General features: G+C 38.2%; 1 protein-coding gene across 1 annotated transcript in view; it reads right to left on the reverse strand.

Moving 5' to 3' along the window:
- Positions 1-23669, reverse strand: part of LOC130930496 (rap guanine nucleotide exchange factor 4-like) — an 89523-nt gene that overhangs the window by 41799 nt on the left and 24055 nt on the right. Inside the window, exons 4-6 of the mRNA XM_057858478.1 lie at positions 16010-16152; positions 15726-15814; positions 4890-5036 (exon numbers count right to left, since the gene is read on the reverse strand). Coding sequence (XP_057714461.1) covers positions 4890-5036; positions 15726-15814; positions 16010-16152 — 379 coding nt within the window. The remainder of the gene's footprint in view (positions 1-4889; positions 5037-15725; positions 15815-16009; positions 16153-23669) is intronic.

The following is a 23669-nucleotide window of genomic DNA, read 5'->3' on the forward strand; positions in this document are numbered from 1 at the left end:
AGATATCCGTGACTTTTTTACAGACGCCAATTTTTTCATTGTGACGTAATTTGTTCAAAAGTTTAAAATATGGGAATAAATATTTTTTTAAGTAGTTTTTTTAACGAAATATTAGACATTGATTAATGATTCTAAGCTAAAAATGACAGACATTTCGAATAATAAACACGATTATTTACCTTCTTTTTATGGCTAGGTTGAAACAAAAGCGGTCGCGCGACATCTGTCAATGGGGGTTTCCAGGGTAAAACGGACAAATTAAAAATAGTTCAGGGGCTTAATGTGCCATGAATCTGCTATGGCAGCATGTAGACATATTGTTCTATCAAACACAATAGTTCTTTTGGCTTCTAATACAGCAGTTTATTTTAAAGAGGAGTGCAAGAGCAGAAACTGCTTTTTCAGTCTTGTCTGTGTTTTCCACCATATATATATACAGTGGGGCAAATAAGTATTTAGTCAACCACTAATTGTGGAAGTTGTCCCACTTGAAAATATTACAGAGGCCTGTAATTGTCAACATGGGTAAACCTCAACCATTAGAGACAGAATGTGGAAAAAAAAAAAAAAAAACAGAAAATCACATTGTTTGATTTTTAAAGAATTTATTTGCAAATCATGGTGGAAAATAAGTATTTGGTCAATACCAAAAGTTGATCTCAATACTTTGTTATGTACCCTTTGTTGGCAATAACGGAGGCCAAACGTTTTCTGTGACTCTTCACAAGCTTTTCACACACTGTTTCTGGTATTTTGGCCCATTCCTCCATGCAGATCTTCTCTAGAGCAGTGATGTTTTGGGGCTGTCGTTGAGTAACACGGATTTTCAACTCCCTCCACAGATTTTCTATGGGGTTGAGATCTGGAGACTGGCTAGGCCACTCTAGGACCTTGAAATGCTTCTTACGAAGCCACTCCTTTGTTGCCCTGGCTGTGTGTTTGGGATCATTGTCATGCTGAAAGACCCAGCCACGTCTCATCTTCCATGCCGTTGTTGATGGAAGGAGATTTTTTACTCAAAATCTCTCGATACATGGCCCCATTCATTCTTTCCTTTACACAGATCAGTCGTCCTGGTCCCTTTGCAGAAAAACATCCCCAAAGCATGATGTTTCCACCCCCATGCTTCACAGTGGGTATGGTGTTCTTCGGATGCAATTCAGTATTCTTTCTCCTCCAAACACGAGAACCTGTGTTTCTACCAAAAAGTTCTATTTTGGTTTCATCTGACCATAACACATTCTCCCAGTCCTCTTCTGGATCATCCAAATGCTCTTTAGCGAACCGCAGACGGGCCTGGACGTGTACTTTCTTCAGCAGGGGGACACGTGTGGCAGTGCAGGATTTGAGTCCCTGGCGGCGCATTGTGTTACTGATAGTAGCCTTTGTTACCGTTATCTCAGCTCTCTGTAGGTCATTCACTAGGTTCCCCAGTGTGGTTCTGGGATTTTTGCTCACCGTTCTTGTTGTCATTTTGACGCCACGGGGTGAGATTTTGCATGGAGCCCCAGATCGAGGGAGATTATCGGTGGTCTTGTATGTCTTCCATTTTCTAATAATTGCTCCCACAGTTGATTTCTTCACACCAAGCATTTTACCTATTGCAGAATCAGTCTTCCCAGCCTGGTGCAGTTCTGCAATTTTGTCTCTGGTGTCCTTCGACAGCTCTTTGGTCTTGGCCATAGTGGAGTTTGTAGTGTGACTGACTGAGTTTGTGGACAAGTGTCTTTTATACCGATAATGAGCTAAAACAGGTGCCATTAATACAGGTAACAAGTGGAGCCTCGTTAGACCTCGTTAGAAGAAGTTAGACCTCTTTGACAGCCAGACATCTTGCTTCTTTGTAGGTGACCAAATACTTATTTTCCACTCTAATTTGGAAATAAATTCTTTAAAAATCAAACAATGTGATTTTCTGCTTTTTTTTCCCCCCACATTCTGTCTCTCATGGTTGAGGTTTACCCATGTTGACAATTACAGGCCTCTCTAGTCTTTTCAAGTAGGAGAACTTGCACAATTGGTGGTTGACTAAATACTTATTTGCCCCACTGTATATACAGTATATTAGGGCTGGGCAATGATAGCAGATTTTAACTGTAATTAATCGCATTGTTATATACATATTCCAAAAAATGAATTCAAAAGTATTATTTAGCACAATTTTGTTGTTAGAGCCAGTAGACATACAGTGGGGAGAGCAAGTCTTTGATACACTCACAATGGGAAAACCCATTGGCAGTGTATCAAAGACTTGTTCTCCCCACTGTATGTATTTTAATTGAAAACAATCGTGTGGGATAAACTGCGATTAATCGCCGTGACATACACACAATCTGATTATGAATTCAAAAGTAGTATTTAGCATAATTTCTGCCTGAGCAATGACTGCATATTTCAATTGTGATTAATCGCATGAGATTAACTGCGATTAATTCCGTGTCCCCATAGTCGCTTGGTCTCACTGAGTAAATGTATTCATCAAATCAATGAATGGGTGTGCCATAATTTACTCCAGCTAAATGTGGGAAACATAGAGATGATCGTTTTGGGGCCAAAAAAGGAAAGGTCAAAGATCAGTACTCACCTGGACACAATGTCACTTACAGCTACAAACCAAGCCAGGAATCTTGGCATAATCATTGGCACAGACCTAAACATCAACAGCCATCTTAAGTTAGTCACTAAGCATGTGCCGGTATGAGATTCTGACGGCATGATTACCTACAGCCAAAATATCGCAGTTTCACGGTATCAAGGTATTGCAATTACAGCTCCCAAATGTGTTACTTTGAAATATACTGTATGGGTTTATTAAATAGAAAAAAAAAAAAAAAAAAAAAAAAAATTTTCCATTTAACAGGATTTTTATTTTTCAAAACATATTAGCAAACTGGAACATAAGTAGAGTGTTAAAAAAATGACAAAAAAATAACATACATTTTAAATAAAATTAAAATAAATGCAGTCCTTTAGGTGAGCCAAAACCCACAGCCACAGCTCAACATTATTACCATCAGAACAAAAATAATTGTATTATTTTCCATAAAAAGCCCGTGTGTATGACTCGTATCATGTTTACTTTAGACACACACACTCTATTTCTCAACACAGACAGTTGCCAGAGAGAAAAAAAACACTACGTTTTACCACCGCTAGACACACTAAACACTCAGGAGTTAACTCTCTTAGCTGGTGGGAAACATTCATGACAGTGTTTACCAATCTTTAATTTTGTATAAATGCGAAATCATATTGGAGGTGTTGCTTCCTCGGCAGCCACCCTCCACAAGCATGTTTTACATGTCGATTAGCCCTCCTCCTCTAAGTATTCCCATACCAGCAATTTCCTTTTCTTCGATGGGGGAAAATGTTCAGGGGTTTCACCTCCTCCAGCCGTCGTGCAGCACAGCTGCAACTGACACTGAACAACAACCGGTGGCGGAGGGTTGAGCCTTACAGCTACAAGCGAGGGATTTCCCCTGCATTTTGGGGACATAAAAAATAGTTAACACCTTAGGGATGGTATGACGGGAATTTTTTGAGGTGTTGAAACCGTGGCGTTTTCATACCGCGGTATACCTTCAAACCGGTAATCGCCACATGTCTATTTGTCACTAAATCTGCATATTACCACCTAAAATATAGCTAGAATTAAGGGGCTTTTGTCCAAACAAAACATGGAAAACATTTTTAGTAGCTCGGATGATTGTAATGGTACATTTATAGATCTTACAAAAAATCAGTCAGGAAGCTGCAGCAAATACAGAATGCTGCTGCCAGAGTACTTACAAATACAAGGAAACTGGACCATCTTATATCGGTTAGGAAATCTTCTACACTGACTTGGGGTGAGCCAAAGGATAGATTATAATACACTGCTGCTCATCTACAAAAAACACCTAATGGCCTTGGACCAAAATACATGCTTGATTTCTTTGACCCCTACGAAGCATCTCGACCTATAAACTCGTCTGGAACCGGTCTGCTGCGCGTTCCAAGAACCAAGCACAGACACTATGTTCCTCGCCTCTGGAACAACATACCTGAGGCTCTGAAGTATGCTGAAACCGTTAGCTCCCTTAAATCAGGGCTAAAAACCCTATTGTTTACCACAGTGTATTCATAACTGCATGTATACTTCAGATTTCAAGTTACATGACTTTTGCTTTTCATTCATTTTGGTTTAGTTTTGGTTTGGTTTTATTTGTAATACTTGTTTTAATTGTTATTAACTTTCTTGATGATTTAATGTGATTTTGATGTATCATTTTATTTCTTTTGGGATTTTTATGTGATGTAAAGCACTTTGAATTACCTTGTGTTGAATAACCACAAAATCTGATAACGAATAAAAGTAGTAGTTACCGGACTTTTACTATAAAAGCTAATGTCGGGCTTGGCAATAATTATATATTTTCATTGCGATTATTCACATGACATTAATCACGATAAATCGTTGTATCATACACACATACTGATAATGAATGTTAAAGTAAATTATATTAACTCATTGGGAATAAGTAAATACGTGTTTAATCTAATTAACTGTGTTAACTCTTTCAGTGCCATTGAAGATGATAGACATCCAGTCATGTGGATCTTTTCATCCTTCTGCTGTGAACTGAAATTTGTCACATTTATGAAGTTTGTCATTAATAGATGTCCAATCCATTTAGACTGGGAGGGTTGGTAGCGAATCATTTGCTGCCCATCCCTCCCAGTTCAGAAGAATTGCACATATATCGCCGTCAATGGCACAACAAGGGCTTTGATGGACAGCCCAACAGCAGTGCAGGATGTCTGAACATTTCTCATCCAAAGAAATGCTTCCGCCAGCTATTCCGAAACAAGATTTTTTTTTTCCTTGCATCACACCACCCGCATCTCACCTCCCAGAGGGTCTTAAACTCCCGCTGTTCAATTCGCAGCAGCTCGCTAGTCTCTCTGCTGATGATGGTTGCGTGACGTGGCGTGTTGTCCAGGATGGACTCCCCAAAGGCTGTCCCAATCCCCAGAGTGCAGATGGTGACTGCATCCTAAACACAAGAAAAAACACCAACAGTAAAGAGGTATTTTCATCAAAAAATTCATGAGCGGTAATTTATGCAAATGAACTTGCACTTGAAGGACAGAAAATGTAATTTTTGCGAAAATATCTTCAGGTGCTGTATATACGTAAGTCTAGGTCCATTATGTTGGCCAACTCATCAAATATATAACTCATTTGGCTGCCATTGACGGCAATAGACGTCCAATCTATTTTGACTGGGAGGGGGGAATGAACGTTCATTTGCCCCTCTCAATCAAAATGGATTGGACATCTAGTGCTATCAAAGGCAGGTAAACCAGAGCTGCCACTGTTACTTCACTAATCGATTAGTGAATGAATCACCAATTTTTATAGTCAATAAACTGTTGAGAGTAATTGTTGATCTCAAAATTGCTCAAAATTATTTTTTTTCCTTTTTACTTTTAAACCTCCATTTAAAAAACATTGAAATTTTTCATTTGAATACGGAAAATGTAAAATCTCTAGTTTTCATATTTATTCATTTATTCTTTAAGTTTTCATTTTTGTCTTTTATTTATTTACATTATTACGTTATTTACATACGTAACAAAAAAGGTGGAAAATCGGTAAACATTCTCCTTTTTTTCATTTTGTATTTTACCTTTTAAGGGCGTTTTCACACTAGCACTGTTCTTTTTTTCAGATAGTCCGCTTCGATGAGGTAACCAAGTTACTAACTCAATTATTTTTGGGGTGAAGTAAGTTGTAACTGTAACTACCGTAATTTTCGCACTGTAAGGCGCACCTGACTATAAGCCGCCATCCACCAAATGTGACATGAAAACAGCGTTTGTTCATAGATAAGCCGCACTGGAATATAAGCTGCATCTGTCCTCATTGTTCTCACTAACAGGTAACATTTTATTTGACAGCGGCATCATACGACTGTCAGACCAATTGAACCACAATGAAGCTTTGAACCAATTGGCTGCAAAGCTTTATTGCTTCAAGAAGCTTCATTTGGCCATCACTGCTCCCCTGGGGAAGACGGTCAACCTCTACTGCCACATGCTGTTAACACTGTTGTTGTCCAACATACCTCCTAGCATGCATTGCAGAGCTAAAGATGTAAAGAACAATCAAAATTCATGTTCTATGCCAATTATTTCTTCAGTTATGGTTCCAATTAGTGATGTCCGATCAAGTCATTTTCAAAGTATCGGAGTCGGCAAAAAAATATCGGCCATGCCTTTTTTTAATACAGTATATATATATATATTTTTTTTTATTAAATCGTTTTCTAATTGTATGTAACATTACAGACATAATATGTTTCACTTATCCAGAGTCTTTAGTTTTGGCTTAAGGTAGGGTTATCAAATTTATCCCAATAACGGTGGCAATTAATTTTTTAAAAAATGTATCACGTTAAAGTATTTAACGCAATTATTGCATGCCCTGCCTCACACTCACGCGTTGTCGCGCTCCATGTGTAATGGCACAGTTTTGCCAATATAGAGAGCTAAAAGGCAGCGTAACATGAGTAGAGTGAAATTTGGCAGCGTTTAGAACTTTAATTTAATTGGCTAAAGCCTTACAATCGCTCTCCCTACGATTAGAAATATCATGGGAAGCAATGTGGGGAAGAAAGGTAACAATTGATCTTTTTCTTTACATCTTGAATTATATCCCATCGCAGAGAAGATATATGAATAGGTAGCACTACGTGCAGTTGTGGTTTCACTTGTCATGGTTCCACTTCCCATCATGCATTGGGCATGGCCTTCAGTGTCATTTACTGAAAGCTCAACAAATACACTAAATGGCAATATTTAGTCACAATATACAAAGTCACAAGTCTTTCTATCCGTGGATCCCTCTCACAGAAAGAATGTTAAAAATGTAAATGCCATCTTGAGGATTTATTGTCATAATAACAAATATAGTACTTATGTACTGTATGTTGAATGTATATATTCGTCCGAGTTTTATTCATTTTTTTCTTAATGCATTGCCAAAATGTATATGATCGGGAAAAATTATCGGGAATGATTGGAATTGAATTGGGAGCAAAAAAAGCAATCGGATCGGGGAATATCGGGATCGGCAGATACTCAAACTAAAACGATCGGGATCAGATCGGGAGCAAAAAAACATGATCCGAACAACCCTAGTTCCAATTGTTTCATTAATTGTTAGTTATGGTATTTGGTAACACTTTCTTTGACAGTGGTGCCATAAGACTGTCATTACACAATCATAATTATGACATGATACTGTCATGAACATTAATGGATGCTTATAACAGATGTCATTTGGTCTTATCCGGCAAATTTTGAATGGATGTAAAACATCCGAGCTAGACAAAAACGGAGTTAGTGACATAATTTGCCAAATGACACTTAATGACATTTGTCATAAGCATTCAGTAATGCCCATGATAGTGTCATGTTATAATTATGAAGGTCTTATGATGCCACTGTCAAATAAAGTGTTACCTAGTAACCCAAATAAATCAAAGAATCAAAGAAGTCCCACTGGACTGTAAGCTGCAGGATAAAAAATGAAGGAAAATGTACTTACTTTTTTAAAGTAAGAATAACAATACTGTTCCTAATCACAGTCGCTGATACGCAAGGCTTATCGTCTGTCTTTCAACGCACACCCTCGAACTCACATGTGACAATCGTCATTTCCAATGTGACATCAGAATAGAATCATGGTATACCGTAATTTCCCGAATATAACGCACTTTTTTTCCCCTAAAATCAACTTGTAAAATCATGGTGCGCATTATAAACGGGTACATGGATGGAGACAGAAATAAACCGATTTTTTTTCTTTTTTATTGACACGGCCACGTTGTGTTGAAGAAACGTATGCGGTGATCCGTTGCCGACCATTACGGTACGTGACGTCACCATTTGGTTTCGGTAATACTTCACTCTGATTGGCCGAATGGTTTCGTCTGTGTTAAATTCTGCTTTTTTCACTCTTCATGAAGCACAGAATTTAGTTTCTTGAACTCATTTGAGCCAACGTTTATTGCAGCTCCGCAACTCGGACCATATCAAACGTAACAACACAGACTTCCTGAGTGTCCGTCAACTATATCTGTCCCGCGGGAAACTCAAACCCAAATAACAATAGTTCCTATTGTTACTGTCGTGTTGACAGCGATGAGCTCTCTCGGATTTCCGAGTTACGTTCTCACTTTCATTTTACCGTATCAATCCATGGAAGAAATATTTATTCATCATGATGAAACGAGCAAGTCATACAGCAGCCTTTAAAAGAAAAGTCACATCTGTTTTGTTTTCTCCTAGATTGTGGTAAGTTGGAGAAGTTGTCAAATCATATTATTACCGTACATATTGTCAGTTATGGTAATGTTTTGAACTACCAATATGCTATACTTGCGCTGTGTTTCACCAGTCAGTAAAATGACATTTCTGTATCTGTACACGAGCTCTGTTTTCTTGTATTCTTCTATTTATTGGTGCTAAAATTAGGGTGCGCGTTATACACGGGTACAATAATTTTCCCTAGATTTTACAAGTAAATTTGGGGTGCGTGTTATACACGGGTGCGCCTTATATTCAGGAAATTACGGTATATATGCTGCTTTCCGATTGAAAAAAAGAACAAGAAATGACGAAAATATGGGCATAAACACATGGTCCTTGCATGGTTTTAAAGCTTTTTAATGAGATCAATAAAACTATAAAACTTGAAGGGCATTATCAACTGTTTTACTTGGTCTTTTGACTTGAAGTAAAAACGAAGGTGAAGCCCCACTTGCGCAATTTGGAATGATGGGTACCCCGAGTGCAAGGGTAATGTAATCACCAAGTTACAAGGCTTGTAAGATGGCATGCGCACAGGATGCGCCGGCATGCCTACTGACCTTAGAGGGTTAATTTAAAAAATCAGAGGAAAAACAATAAATATCCTTTTTATTGTATTCTATGTGCTTTTTGTTAATGTTATTTTTAAAAGGAAAAACACTTAATATTAATGTCCAGAGTACAAAAATTTTACATAAATTCTATGTAAATCGAAACAAGCCTGTGCACATGATTTACTTTTGCAGGTCACACAAAATGATGCGTCAGTCCAGATCTGGGCCCCGGACCGCCCGTTTGAAGCCCCTGGTCTAGAGGCTCGCAGTCATCACTGTGTATTAGCAAATTCTTCTGAAAGCTAAAGAAAGCTGTCTAAAATGACATTTCAAATATAGACACTGAATCTAGGCCACCAAGTGGGCTGCATTCATGAAATGGACCATTGAAAATGGATGGGCTTTGTTATCTTAGCCTTTTACTGGAACAAATCCTCTTATGCCTCTCACGTGTGTCAGTCCTCTAACTGTACAGTGCATCCGAAACATCCGCAGCGCTTCCACATCTTATGTGACGGCTTTATAAACAAATTTTCTTTTCCTCCAAAGCTATAAAGACAACATGAAAACCTTTTATGCAAGGACGTAGGTTTGCACAGGGACAGTGGGGTCATAACACTACCAACTTTTCAGGATGCTCAAATTGTCCCCCACCAAATTTAGCAGCCTGATTTGCATTATATAACGAGTTCAGATATATAGGTAATTTAAATTGTCTTTCATTATGTTGCAAGAATTGAATAGACCTGACCGTTATTAAGTGAATTATTTTCATTATGTTCAGACTTACATTTATCCCTTTTCACTTGCTGAATGTGCTGGTCCATTTTTTTCCCCTCAAACACACGTTGGATTGGCTGATGACTTGACCCCCCCCACCCCATCACACAGACACACATGCACACGCACACCCCCACAGCCCGCCAGATAATTGTCGACAACATGCCACCTTCTCCGCCTCCTTTGAATCGAAGGGATATTAGAAGGCCAGCAGCAGCCACTGTAAGTAGTGTAAAAAGAAACACCACACTACTACTGAAAGTCCAACCTGCATCAGTGTTAGCATAACATTAAACTGTGTGATAGGGCTGCAACTAACAATTATTTTTATTATCGATTAATCAGATGATTAATTAAACGATTAATCGGATGAATGTCACTTTTTTCAACTACCTTCACAATTTAACTTGAAGTTTTTTTACGGTTGTTTTAAGTCACAATGAAGACAGAATGGCCCCCATTGAATGGTTCCTGACTTAACTGTAGTCTACAACTGTACAGTTTTAAGTACACAAAACTCAATTAAAATAAATTTTTGGATTATAAAACATTAAAAGACACAAATAAGACAAAAGTCCTGTTCATTCAAATAAAACAGTGTTTTTTTTTTCCTTCTTGTGGGCAAAGCGCTGATATAAATTGTGTCAATGACTCATTTCTTCTAACAAACTAAACAACAAAATCGAATAAAGAGGAGGAAGACTGTAATGATTCAGTTTCCTTTATCAAACAGTTGATCTGAAATACAATCCAAATCCAATTTCAAAGCACATTCCTTGTATGACAATTTAGTTTGAGTTTGTGATGAAATGAGACTCTAAGCTGTTGTATGAAGTGGTTATTTGTGTGGTTTCTTTATTAAAAAAAAAAAAAAAAAAGAGACAACTTTACTATGTAACAATAACGCAGTACTTAGTGTGGCGCGCCCCCCCAGGGGGGCGCAGAGCGATGCCAGGGGTGGCGCGTGTGACCTCGGGGAACATGCTTTTTTTTTTTTTTTTTTTTTTGCCGTACTAGAATAAAGTGTACTTGCACATCCACTCAGTGGGTGGCAGTGGCGCTCTCATTTTCAAAGTGCGCGCAGTATTTTTGAAGTAAGCAAGAGCACACGGAAGAGACTCATGAATGAAGAGCTGGAGAGCTGTGTGCAGCGACCCGGTGTCTTCTCCGGTTCTCACGTGTCCGCCCGAAAAGTGCCATTTTCGGCTTGTGATCGTCACGACGACCGCCCTCACCTACGGTTCTCCCTCGGCCGCCAAAAATGCGCTTTTTCGGGCCGTTTGCTTTTTGGCTTTGACATTTAATACAGTGGTAGACGAGGAAAGACCACTGTTTACTGTGTCTAAAAATGATTATAGCGGACAGCCGGAAGCCAAATCAATTAAGACGCCACTTAAAGACATTAGACCCCAATCTCATTGATAAGCTGCTTGGTTGTTTTTCAAGCGAAAACGTGCCGAATATTGCCAACAATCGTCAGCGTTATATCAGTAAACCAGTGAGCGCTGTTAGCATGCTCAGTGCAATATAACCCCACGTCATTGCAAACTGGAGGTGATACTGGGAGCAGCGAAAATAAAAACTGTCCTTCTGTCCAAAGACACTTTTTTTTTTTTTCTTCTATTTAGTTTTGTTTTTTCAGTCATTTTTTGGGGGGGCATATTGTCCTCATGAGTTAATGTTTCTAATCAATTTGAATTTGTTAGTATTTCCTGATTTTATTTTTCACTTTCAAATGGTCAAAAATGTACCTTGAGTATATTTTTACAGTTTGGATGTGATTTTTTTTTAATTCAGGCAAATTGATGCATGTTAAGTCTTTTCTGTTACAAACAAAACAATGTTAATAAAGTTATACTTTATAAGTTGATCTCTGTTATTTTCTCTAATGGAAAAAAGGGTACAATGTGAGGCAGAGGCGTACTTATAATAGTAATAGACAAATGATACTATTTACAGTGGCGGCAGAGTTGGGGGGGGCGCGAAACATTTACGTCTTCCTTGGGGGGGCATAATAGAAAATAATTGAGAAGCACGGCAATAACTCAAGTACAAATATGCTTCTCTAAAACACAATACAAACGGACACTTAAGACACTAATCAGCATAATTGCTAACTAGTTTAGAACTCCGTGCTAAGTAGTAATGTCTCATCAACAAAGAATACAAACAATACAATTGGCTTCTTATACTCACCTCTGACAGCGGCACACTGGATCTAACAACACAAACGACAATCTAACTCATGATACTTAGTAATACTATTGATTCAGCAACCCAACACCAGCAGCAGTAGTTACAGCAACAGTTGCAGCAGTGAACTCTCTCTCTCTTGCTCTAATCACTGGCGCGCGCAAGCAGCTTCACATTACACACAAACAAGGAACAGAAGGGGGCAAAAATTGATTATCAAATTTGTTGGCAACTAATTTATTAAATTATTTTAATCAATTTGATTAATTGTTGCAGCCTAACGGTGTGAACCTGCTAACCTCCTTGAATCCTTGTTTGCATTATGAGAATGGTCCCAGTTGCATGAACATGAACTGACTTTGGTTCGAGTCTTGGGGGTAGTCGAGTAGGCTATGCCTCATATTTAGATCGGTCTTTGCTCAGATTTCTTTTTCATTTTTTCCCAAATCACTTTCGTATTACAATACTTTAGTTTGAGTCTAAGGTAGGGTAACCAAACGTCCTTTTTGCCCAGACATGTCCACTTTTCACGTCCTGTCCATATTGTCTGGCCGGGTTTTTTAGATTAATGAAAATGTCCAGTTTTCATGATTTTTCACAGGACCAATTTGCAGAGAATCCCTCCGGCCGCTGAGGGGCAGCACCTGCCTTCATTCGACACGGCTCCTACTAGTAGGGGGAGAAGGAGAAGTTCTAAGAGACGTTTATGCTACCGGCATCCCCAAGGGGCCATTCTCCTTTTTCAATATGACTGGCATTACAAATATAGCGCAGAAGAAAAAAAATTGGGAAGAGCAAAAGAGAGAGCGAGGCACGTGTTGAAGTTGAGCGGGAGCACCATGTTGAGTGGCAGTGTCCCACGCTGGTTCTGTTTTGTTAATAAAAAGTCTGCTCTGCAGTAAAAAATCCATCTGACGTGTCCCTGTGTTTTATACACATCGCCATCCACTCGAAGGAAGAACCGGATCTGTAAGTTTATCTCCTATTAATGTCGATCTTGTGTCTTCTGTTGTATATTGGGTTAGGGTTAGTGTTGTAGTAATTGTTCTGCGTTCGTGTATTTGGTTGAATGTTTGTATTATATTCTAAGTAGCTGTGTTTCTTATGCCTCAGGGTTCCGTCATCTATGTTAATAAAATGAAATTCCAAATTGACATGGAAAAGTATTTCTTCACAATTAGCGTGTGTTGAAATTGGCTGACACTTTGCACAGAATACTATGACACTGTGCTGCCGGTGATGTGTTCCCAGAGAGCCTGCCCAGTTATTAAGAGTTTTTTACGATCAATACGTATACTGTATAATCAAATGCTCATGTACCCAAAAGAGTCATTCAGTCAAAAATACCTTTATTCTACTTTGGATACAAATTTGCGCATGCGTGCACAGTAACAGGCTGTATACAAACATACATTTCCATGGGTCTGCATTATATCATTATTTTTTATCATTATTTAATTCGTTTTTTGTTTTATAGATAGTAGAGATAGGATAAGTATAGTATAGTATAGTATAGTATAGTATAGTATAGTATAGTATAGTATAGTATAGTATAGTATAGTATAGTATAGTATAGTATAGTATAGTATAGTATAGTATAGTATAGTATAGTATAGTATAGTATAGTATGGTATAAAATAGAATAAGTCAATACAGATTTAATTTGCATTGATCATTCCTATCAATCTAATCAATTTATTAGGTTTGTATTCGTGAGAAATGTAACCCTGACTGCCGTTCATCAAATCTGTTTGGTCTTATTAATGTCCCATACCCAGCAAATAGTGTACATGCAGGTTATGCTGTGCCTCTTATATCGTCCCTACCAATGTTGAGACCAAACCTACGCCCTTGTTTTTGCGAATTAAAGAGGAAAAATTGGGTAGGTCTTTACAGCCTATGGACATGAAGATCAAAACGGAGCTCGTTTCCAAAGCGTTCTTGACCACAGACTGGACCGACGTTTCATCTTTCACAATGAAAATAGCCGTATGTGACAGTCAGATTTGACATTCAAGAAGGGCAATTTGGTGAATGTCTTTGAGCACGTAAACTCACAGGATGTCCAGAAACTATTCAGTGTTTTCCAATCTAAAATAATGCGGTTATTCCTATTGCCGTGTTTAAAGGGATTTACCAAAGTAACAGCTAAAGATCATCTATGTCAGGGGTGGCCAACCCTGGTCCTCGAGAGCCACAATCCAGCTTGTTTTCCATGTCTCCCTCCTCCAACACACCTGAATCAAATTATCAGGAGGGAAGGAGGGAGACTTTGAAAACAAGCTGGATTGCAGCTCTGGAGGACCAGGGTTGGCCACCCCTGATCTATGTACAGTGGTATGAAAAAGTATCTGAACCATTTCTCCCATTTCTGCATAAAATCACCATCAAATGTGATCTGATCTTTGTCAAAATCACTAAGAGGAAAATACAGTGTCTGCTTTAACTAAAACTACCCAAACATTTATAGGTTTTCATATTTTAATGAGAACAGCATGCAAACAATGACAATTCAGGTGTCAGGTGTGTGCCCAATCGCTGATGAGTGGTTTAAAGCTGCCCTACCCACTATAAAACACACACCGGATAAGAATTGTCTTGATGAGAAGCATTGTCTGATGTGCATCATGGCTCGGTCAAAAGCTGTCTGAAGACCTGCGATCAAGGATTGTTGATTTGTATAAAGCTAGCAAAGGATACCAAACCATCTCTAAAAATCTGGATGTTCAGTAATTGACATTTAGAGAAGTTGTCTACGAATGGAGAGAGTTTGGTACTGTTGCTACTCTCCCAAGGAGTGGCTGTCCACCAATGATGACCCCAAGAGTTCAGTGCAGAATACTCAGAGAGCTAAAAAAAGAACCCTAGAGTGTCTGCTAAAGACTTTGAGAAATCACTGGCACAGTCCAATATCTCTGTGCACACATCAACTATCTGTAAAACTATAGCCAACAATGGTGTTCATTGGAGGACTCCACAGAGGAATCCACTGCTGTCTTAAAAAAAACATTGTTGGTCGTTTAATGTTTACAAAAAGGCACTAGGTAACTCCACAGAAATTTTGGCAAAATATTTTGTGGACTGATGAAACCACAGTTGAATTGTTTAAGCATGGTGGAGGGAGCATCATGTTTTGCTACTTCAGGGCCTGGACAACTTGCAATCATTAATTGAAGAATTGATTAAAAGTTTATCAGGATGTTTTGCAGGAAAACCTGAGGCCATTTGTCAGACAGTTGAAGCTAAAAAGAGGATGGATGCTGCAACAAGACAATGATCCAAAACACAGAAGTAAATCAACTTGAGAATGGTTTCAGAAGAATAAAATACACGTTTTGGAGTGGCCAATACAAAGTCCAGACTTGAACCACATTGAGATGCTGTGGCATGATCCAAAGACAGCTATTCATGCTAGACATCCCAGGAATCTGACTGAACTACAGGCGTTTTGTGAGAAGAATGGGCCAAGTTTAGTCCTGATCGATGTGCCAGACTGATCTGCAGCTATAGGAAGCATCTGGTTGAAGTTATTGCTGCCAAAGAGGGGACACAAAATATTAAATGTGATGGTTCACATGCTTATTTTTTTCCCCTTCTGTCATTGTTTGCATACTATCCTCATTAAAACATGAAAACCTATAAATGTTTGAGTGGTTTTAGTTAAAGCAGACATTGTTTTTTTTTTTTCATCTTTTTGATTTTGACAAAGATTGGATCACATTTGATGGTAATTTTATGCAGAAAGGTGGGAAATTCCAAAAGGTTCAGATACTTTTTCATACCACTGTATAATCTGGTCCTGTGCACTTATCAGAAATTTAACACAGTTTGGGATCTTACCTGATGGTTGGCGGTTTCCGAAACTTTCACATCCAAAGAGCCAGACAGAACCGCATACCAGCTGGTGCCAATGTCACCTTGTCGAAACACTGCAACCACATATGGTTTGTTCTGAGTAAAACTACGACAGTATACGATAAATATAATTCAAGGTAGCCATTGACGGCACTAGACGTCCAAACTATTTGAACCGGATGGTTTAGACGTCTAGCCCCGTCAGTGAGAGCCAATGAATGCAACAATAATTCAGTAGGGGTTTTGTGACTATGTGAGTGTGTACATACACGTAATGCCTTTCTCCAGACATTCATAGAAGGCACAGGTGCAGATCTGCACCAAGAGTGGAGGTGGAAACTTGGTAAAGGCTTTAACCTCTTTCAATCTGGTCAGAATGATATCCACATCCTCTCCTGAGCGCTCCGAGGGCCTAAGCGGAAAGGACAAGTCATTCAAAGTTAAATCCACACCATGTGTGGTTACGGTGTTATGTACAATATATTATGAATGTAACATGCTAAATGCGCAGGGAAGATATACATCTGATTTATCGACTAATCGACACTCGTCGATTATCAAATGAATGGTCAACTATTCTGATAATTGATCCATCATTTTCGAGGCATCGTTGACCTATGAATTGTCCAAATTGTCTTTTTTGAAGATCTTAATAGCAACCGTTTTAACATACTTGTCTTCATTTTAAGGGGGAAAAACTGGAAATAGTGTCTTTTGTTAAACTGAAATATTCTTTTATTTACATTTTTCATTTAAAAAAAAGGGGGAATATGAAATGTTCCTTTTATATTATTTTTTTTATTGCAACTCTTGTTTGAATAAGCGTCATGGAAAATAAATGAATTATTTAATTAATTCAAAGAACTAAATATGGTACAATTTCATTTTTACGACTACTAAATGTAAATATTGATTGTTAAATACAGCTACATACTTTTTAAATATTTCAAATTTTAAAAAAAATTGCTTATTTAATTGTGCTTCCTTTTTTTTTTTTAATGGAGGAAAAAACGGTAAATTTTGCATCTTAAAATTAAAAAAGGTTAAAAACACAGGAAACATTGTTTTTATTTCATTTTTAGTTATTGATCATTTTTAGTTATTGATCAAATTTTAGTTTATTTACCTATTACAAAAGAAAAAAGGTAAGGGGGAAACATTAAATATTCTCTTTTTATTTTTTAGATTTTTGTTTCAAATTAGAACTAGTAATTTTTTTAATTGTTTTTTTTTTTTTTTTAATACTTATCAAAAAATAGCCTGTAGTAAATATTCTTTTGTCATTTTTATTCAGTTAAATGACATTATCACGTGAAATATTGATTTTTTAATGTATCTATGAAAAGCGGTGGGTAAAGCATTACATTTACTCCGTTACATTTACTTGAGTAACTTTTTGAGAAAAAGAAGAATAAGAATAGTTTTACCAAGCCATATATTTTATCTTTACTCAATTTGTGAAGAAGGAACGTTATTCATTCATTTTTCGTCTTTATTCGAGATATATATATATTTTTTTTGTTGTTGTTGTTGTTGTTGCTAGAGACGCTAACAGTGTCGCTAACAGTTTCACCAATGAAAAGCCCCAGCAATAATCACATGACTACATTACACCAATCAGACTCAAGCTCGCTATGATCACACCAGCCTGTTCAATCCTGTGGCGTTTTTTAAAGCACCGTAAAAAATTAAGTATTTGACATAGATCCCGGATACAAGCGGCCGAAATGAGTTTCCTCCGCAGGGTGTCCGGGCTCTCCCTTAGAGATAGGGTGAGAAGCTCGGTCATCCGGGAGGGGCTTGGTGTCGAGCCGCTACTCCTCCGCGTTGAGAGGAGCCAGTTGAGGTGGCTCGGGCATCTGGTTCGGACGCCTCCTGGACGCCTCCCTGGAGAGGTGTTCCGGGCATGTCCCACCGGCAGGAGGCCCCGGGGTCGACCCAGGACACGCTGGAGACACTATGTCACTCGGCTGGCCTGGGAACGCCTTGGAATCCCGCCGGAGGAGCTGCCTGAAGTGGCTGGGGAGAGGGAAGTCTGGGCTTCCCTGCTAAAGCTGCTGCCCCCGCGACCCGACCCCGGACTAAGCGGAAGATAATGGATGGATGGATGGATGGATGGACATAGAGCGCTGACTACAACATGACTCGAAAGCGCGGATTTAAACCTCTCTCCCAGTGTTTATTTGGCACTGATTCAACACAGAAAACCAGAGATATGACCCTTTCAGTTGTATAATCAGAAATATATTTCCTCCACTAGAGGGCACTCATGCTGCTTAATTTCTTCTTTTTTTTTTTTTTTTTTTTTTTTTTTTTTCTTTCAACAGATTTCAATTTTTCTTTTTTTTTTTTTTTTTTTTTCTTTTTTTTGTATTTCTTTGGCTTTATGTGGTTATGTAATATGTTATAGACAGGCTTTATAATTAACCATATTTTCCTTTGTTGTAAAGCACTGTGAGGACCTCTTGGGTTTTTGTAAAGGGCTATATAAATAAATTTGATTTGATTCTTCTTCAAGGTATAATAATAACAGTTCATATAGATAACTTTGCTGAGGAAAAAAAATCAAACATCATAAGCAGTTACTCAAAATGTTACTCATTACTTGAGTATTCTTTTCACCAAATACTTTTTTACTTGTACTTGAGTACATTTTTTGGATGACTACGTTTACTTTTGGCTATTCTACCCACCTTTGTCTATGAATGAATGAATGCTTTATTTGGACCTAAGCAAGAAGAAAGAAAATAAGAAAAATAAAACAAACAAAAAAGCCATCAAAAAATCTGACAAAACCAAATAAGACAATTAGAATAACAATAATAATAGTAAAGACAATAATAATAACAACAACAGAATTCATTCATTATGTCCCAAAAGGAGTATGATGAAGCATTTGCTTGTCTCTGTATCTAAAAAAAAAACAAAAAAAACTTTTATGTTATTATTATAATAATGTGTTAGTATACTTTAAAAAGAAAGGGGGGGGGGGGGTCAGCAAATCAATGATTTGTAGTCCTCAATAAAAAAAAAACACTTTTCTCAATAGATTTGCCTCCATAGCACATTTCCAGCTAAAATGTGCAGCCTAGACTAATAACAGTAAATAACGTGACTACCAAAATAATAGTGGCAGCCATAAAGCTGAATTTAAGCCAACAACCTAAACATTGTTGCTGCGGCTCTGCCGATTTCAGCATTAGCTTGATCTCTTTAGCCTCACATCTTCAATGTCTGAGCTCAATCAGTAGGGAGCTTCGCGTTCCTTCTCATCTCAGACCTCCCACAGGGTCCTGATGTAGGATCTCATTTTGTCCTCCTCCTATTTCTAATGCTCTTAATTCTAAGAGCACAGTCAAGTTTGATCAGAGCCCACCAACATTCTGTTCAACAATGTGGCGTTTAAACCACTGAGAGCAATACACATGCTACGTCATCCATTCATTTTTTTTTTTTTTCTCATGAGTGACTCATCGGTGCATGTGCTTCTCCAACAGCTCGCTCTACTTCCATTAAATGCCGCTCTAATCTGCTCTCTTCCACCACAAATCAAACACAAAAAGAATCAGTCACTTTGAATCCTCAAGCATTCCATTTTCTCTATTATTGCAATATTCCTACTCCTTCTACTATTTCTTACACAACAGTAACACACTGGCCGCCATTGACGGTGATAGTCGTCCAATCTATTTTTACTGCGACGAACCATAGACTTCATAATGATATTGACGGGACACATTCCCCAGACACTGCGCCACGCCTTCAAGTAGGGGGCCGTCGCACACTCCGCTTCAGTCGGTCGCAGTTATTCTCAAACACGTGCAGCGATCCAACGCCGGTTTTAGGTTGAAAAAGTACGAAAGCTGTACCACATACAAACAGGAAGGACTGTCTCAGTAGTGATTGTTTGAGGATTCAAGGTAATCTCAAAAGTAGACTTCGACTTTAAGGTGAAATCCGATTTACGCGGAAATTAAGTTACGTCGCCTGCGTGGGAACGGAATTCGTTCGTACTTGAGGACTCCTTGTTTTCCAAAATTTCGGAACAAACTGTCTTTACAACGCATGTCTGTGAGGACAGTATATGTGTTTCTGTTACTCCCAGAAGCCAGTAAAGAGAGAGCAGGCGAAAGACAAAATAAGAAGTCTGTATCCAATACGAACACGGTGCTGGAGATCTTAACAACTGTTGAAAAACTTGATAAGCGGGAAAAATACGCAAAATAAAGCAAAAGTTTAAAGTAGAAATGAACGCAGCGTTGTTTTCTTGCCACTAAAGTTGCTATGGCTTTAGTGCTGCAACGATTAATCGATTAATTTGTGTAATTTGATTAGAAAAAACCTTTGAATCAAATTTTGATACTTCGAGGACTTGTTTAATTGAGTGAATGTTGCATTTAGTTTTATTGATTTGGGTGGCAACGAGGAGTTTGCCATAACTCGTCTAACATGGCTAAATCCTGCTGCTTCCTGTTAAAACCAACGAAAGGTATGTTTGAGCTAATATGTTTGTTTATGCATTTGCTATTTAGTTTTGAAGTATATTTAGCAGTTTTTTGTATATATTTTCTGTATATAATATGTATAGATTAGTATTACATTGCAATATATTGCAAGCGTAAACACTTGTTTATTTGTTTTACATATCCTAAACTTTACACTGCAACACACTAGATGTTCATAATCCGATTACTCAATTATGCGAACTAACTAATTAATACATTAATTGATTACCTAAATAATCGATAGCTGCATCCCTATTCTGGTTATTCTTCCACTACTATTTCCAGTATTTCCTGTCAAAATGTTTTTATCTGACCAAAGCATGATGCATGAACACGTAATCCCTAAAGAGATCATTTTTTTTGTGTCCATGAAAGCAGTGCATCTGATCATATTGTTTTTAATCTGAATTTTGGATGGATGAAAACAATTTTGTCTATGCCAGTGGCATCTAAAGTATCACTATCCATCTCTAACATGAGCCCCACTGTAAAATTTGTCAAGATCATGTACGCGGAGTTTAAGCGGAGGCCGGGGGGGCAGTCCCGAAAAGTTTCAATGCATGTTATTGACTTTCCTATATATGATTTTAAAATTAAGAGTTTCCCGGTAAAATATTGTCTATAAAAGCTGTAAAGCCATAAAACAAACCACTAAAATGAATGAAATGAACAAAAAAAGATAATGGGGTCAAAATTATTTTTCGAACAGATCATGTGACTAGCAACTTAGACGTTCATTTGTTTTGCTTAGCCAAAACCACCCAAAGACCGAAGAGGCAAGATGGATATAAGTAATTTTGTCAAACCTAAGCTTTCAAAAGCGACAACAACTACTGAGCAACAACCAAGGATTGAAAATGTGGACCATGAAATGCCAGACAGCACTGCCAAAATTGTGAGCGGAGTTTCAATTTGCCCCACTAGAGACGCTAATTGTACAACTGAGCCACCACCGGTGTCTTGCCAATGTAGTTACCCCCATCAAAAATTGTATCCCCTGGCCGCGGGAGTGCACACACAAACACATTAGTTATGACTTATGTTGAATTAAACAATTAATTGAAGCCAGAAAAGAACCACAGTTATATATTTATTATATATTTATTAAACAGAAGAAACTCCATATAGGACTTGAAGTACAGTAATAACAGTTATAGGTCATCTTACGAGTAAAACAGTAAAACAAAGCCTTTTTTTAAGTTCGGCACGTATGTTATGTTATACGACAGAAAAAAAAGGTTTTTTTTTTTTTTTATGGACGGGCCATGTTTTAAAACCTCGTAGATACATTTGTGGTCAAAAGTTTACATACACTTGTGAAGAACACAATGTCATGGCTCTCTTGAGTTTCCAGTTATTTCTACAACTCTGATTTTTCTCCGATAGAGTGGTTGGAACAGATACTTCTTTGTCACAAAAAACATTCATGAAGTTTGGTTCTTTTATGACTTTATTATGGGTTAACAGAAAAAGTGATCAAATCTGCTGGGTCAAAAATATACATACATGGATCTGAAAAAGCGAATCATTGACTTGAACAAGTCAGGAAAGTCACTTGGAGCCATTTCAAAGCAGCTGCAGGTCCCAAGAGCAACAGTGCAAACAATTGTTTGTAAGTATAAAGTGCAATGCACTGTTTTGTCACTGCCACGATCATGAAGAAAACGCAAGCTATCACCTGCTGCTGAGAGAAAATTGGTCAGGAGGGTGAAGATTCAACCGAGAATCACCAAAAAGCAAATCTGCCAAGAATTAGAAGCTGCTGGAACACAGGTGTCAATGTCCACAGTCAAGCGTGTTTTGCATCTCCATGGACTGAGAGGCTGCCGTGCAAGAAGGAAGCCCTTGCTCCAAAAGCGGCACCTTAAGGCTCGACTGAAGTTTGCTGCTGATCACATGGACAAAGATAAGACCTTCTGGAGGAAAGTTCTGTGGTCAGACGAAACAAAAATCTAGCTGTTTGGCCACAATGCCCAGCAATATGTTTGGAGGAGAAAAGGTGAGGCCTTTAACCCCAAGTACACCATGCCTACCGTCAAGCATGGTGGTGGTAGTATTATGCTGTGGGGCTGTTTTGCTGCCAGTGGAACTGGTGCTTTACAGAGAGTAAATGGGATAATGAAGAAGGAGGATTACCTTCAAATTCTTCAAGATAACATAACGTCATCACCCCGAAGATTGGGTCTTGGGCGTAGTTGGGTGTTCCAACAGGACAATGACCCCAAACACACATCAAAAGTGGTAATGGAATGGCTAAATCAGGCTAGAATTAAGGTTTTCGAATGGCCTTCCCAAAGTCCTGACTTAAACCCCATTGAGAACTTGTGGACAATGCTGAAGAAACAAGTCCATGTCAGAAAGCCATCAAATTTAACTGAACTGCACCAATTCTGTCAAGAGGAGTGGTCAAAGATTCAACCAGAAGCTTGCCAGAAGCTTGTGGATGGCTACCAAAAGCGCCTAATTGAAGTGAAAATGGCCAAGGGACATGTTACCAAATATTAGCGCTACTGTATGTATATTTTTGACCCAGCAGATTTGATCACTTTTTTCTGTTCACCCATAATAAAGTCATAAAAGAACCAAACTTCATGAATGTTTTTTGTGACAAAGAAGTATCTGTTCCAATCACTCCATCAGAGAAAAATCTGAGTTGTAGAAATAAATGGAACCTCAAGAGAGCCATGACATTATGTTCTTCACAAATGTATGTAAACCTTTGACCACAACTGTAACTACATCATCAAAACACGGAAATCAAGCAAATCAGTGCAGCGCAGCAGCTTCGCCCAGGGGATGCAATTTTTGACGAGGGTAATGACATTGGCACGACACCGGCGGGAGTACCATATTCAATGGATGATGATCTTGGCGAAAAGTATTGCTGTCCTAAGCAGCCTGATTTAAAATTCCCCTCAAGAATGATGGAAAACAAAAAAACCCCGCTCATTTTCAATTTATTATTATATTGTTATAGGCATCCTCAATCTTAAAGAAATGTAATTCTTAAAATAGAAATGTTAGTATGAGTTATAATAATTTTATATTAAAAACCCTCTTAATGTTTCCGTTTTAATAAAATTTGTAAAATTATTTTAACTGATTGGTCGCCATTTTTGTTGACGTCGTAGTAATATGTCGTCGGTTCTGCCATTTTAATTTGAACCACAGCGGAAAAGTGAAGAGCAAGACAGCACTGTCGGTTGTTCACAAGACTAGCAGCAACGGCAAAATGCTTAAGAGAGCGGCCAGTTTCTTGTCTTTAGCGCTTTATTGCGCACATCACACTCGCTGTCCAAGCACGTTAAGGCTTCTTGTGAGGGAAAATAGTTGGAACAGCATTTGATTTTAGTCCCCGTTTATATCCAGCTGCTCCGGTCAGCTCTTTCATAAGTTGTCATCGACTAAAAGCCTCAAACGCGGT

Source organism: Corythoichthys intestinalis, chromosome 14 (assembly GCF_030265065.1).
Source record: "Corythoichthys intestinalis isolate RoL2023-P3 chromosome 14, ASM3026506v1, whole genome shotgun sequence".
Lineage (NCBI taxonomy): Eukaryota > Metazoa > Chordata > Actinopteri > Syngnathiformes > Syngnathidae > Corythoichthys > Corythoichthys intestinalis.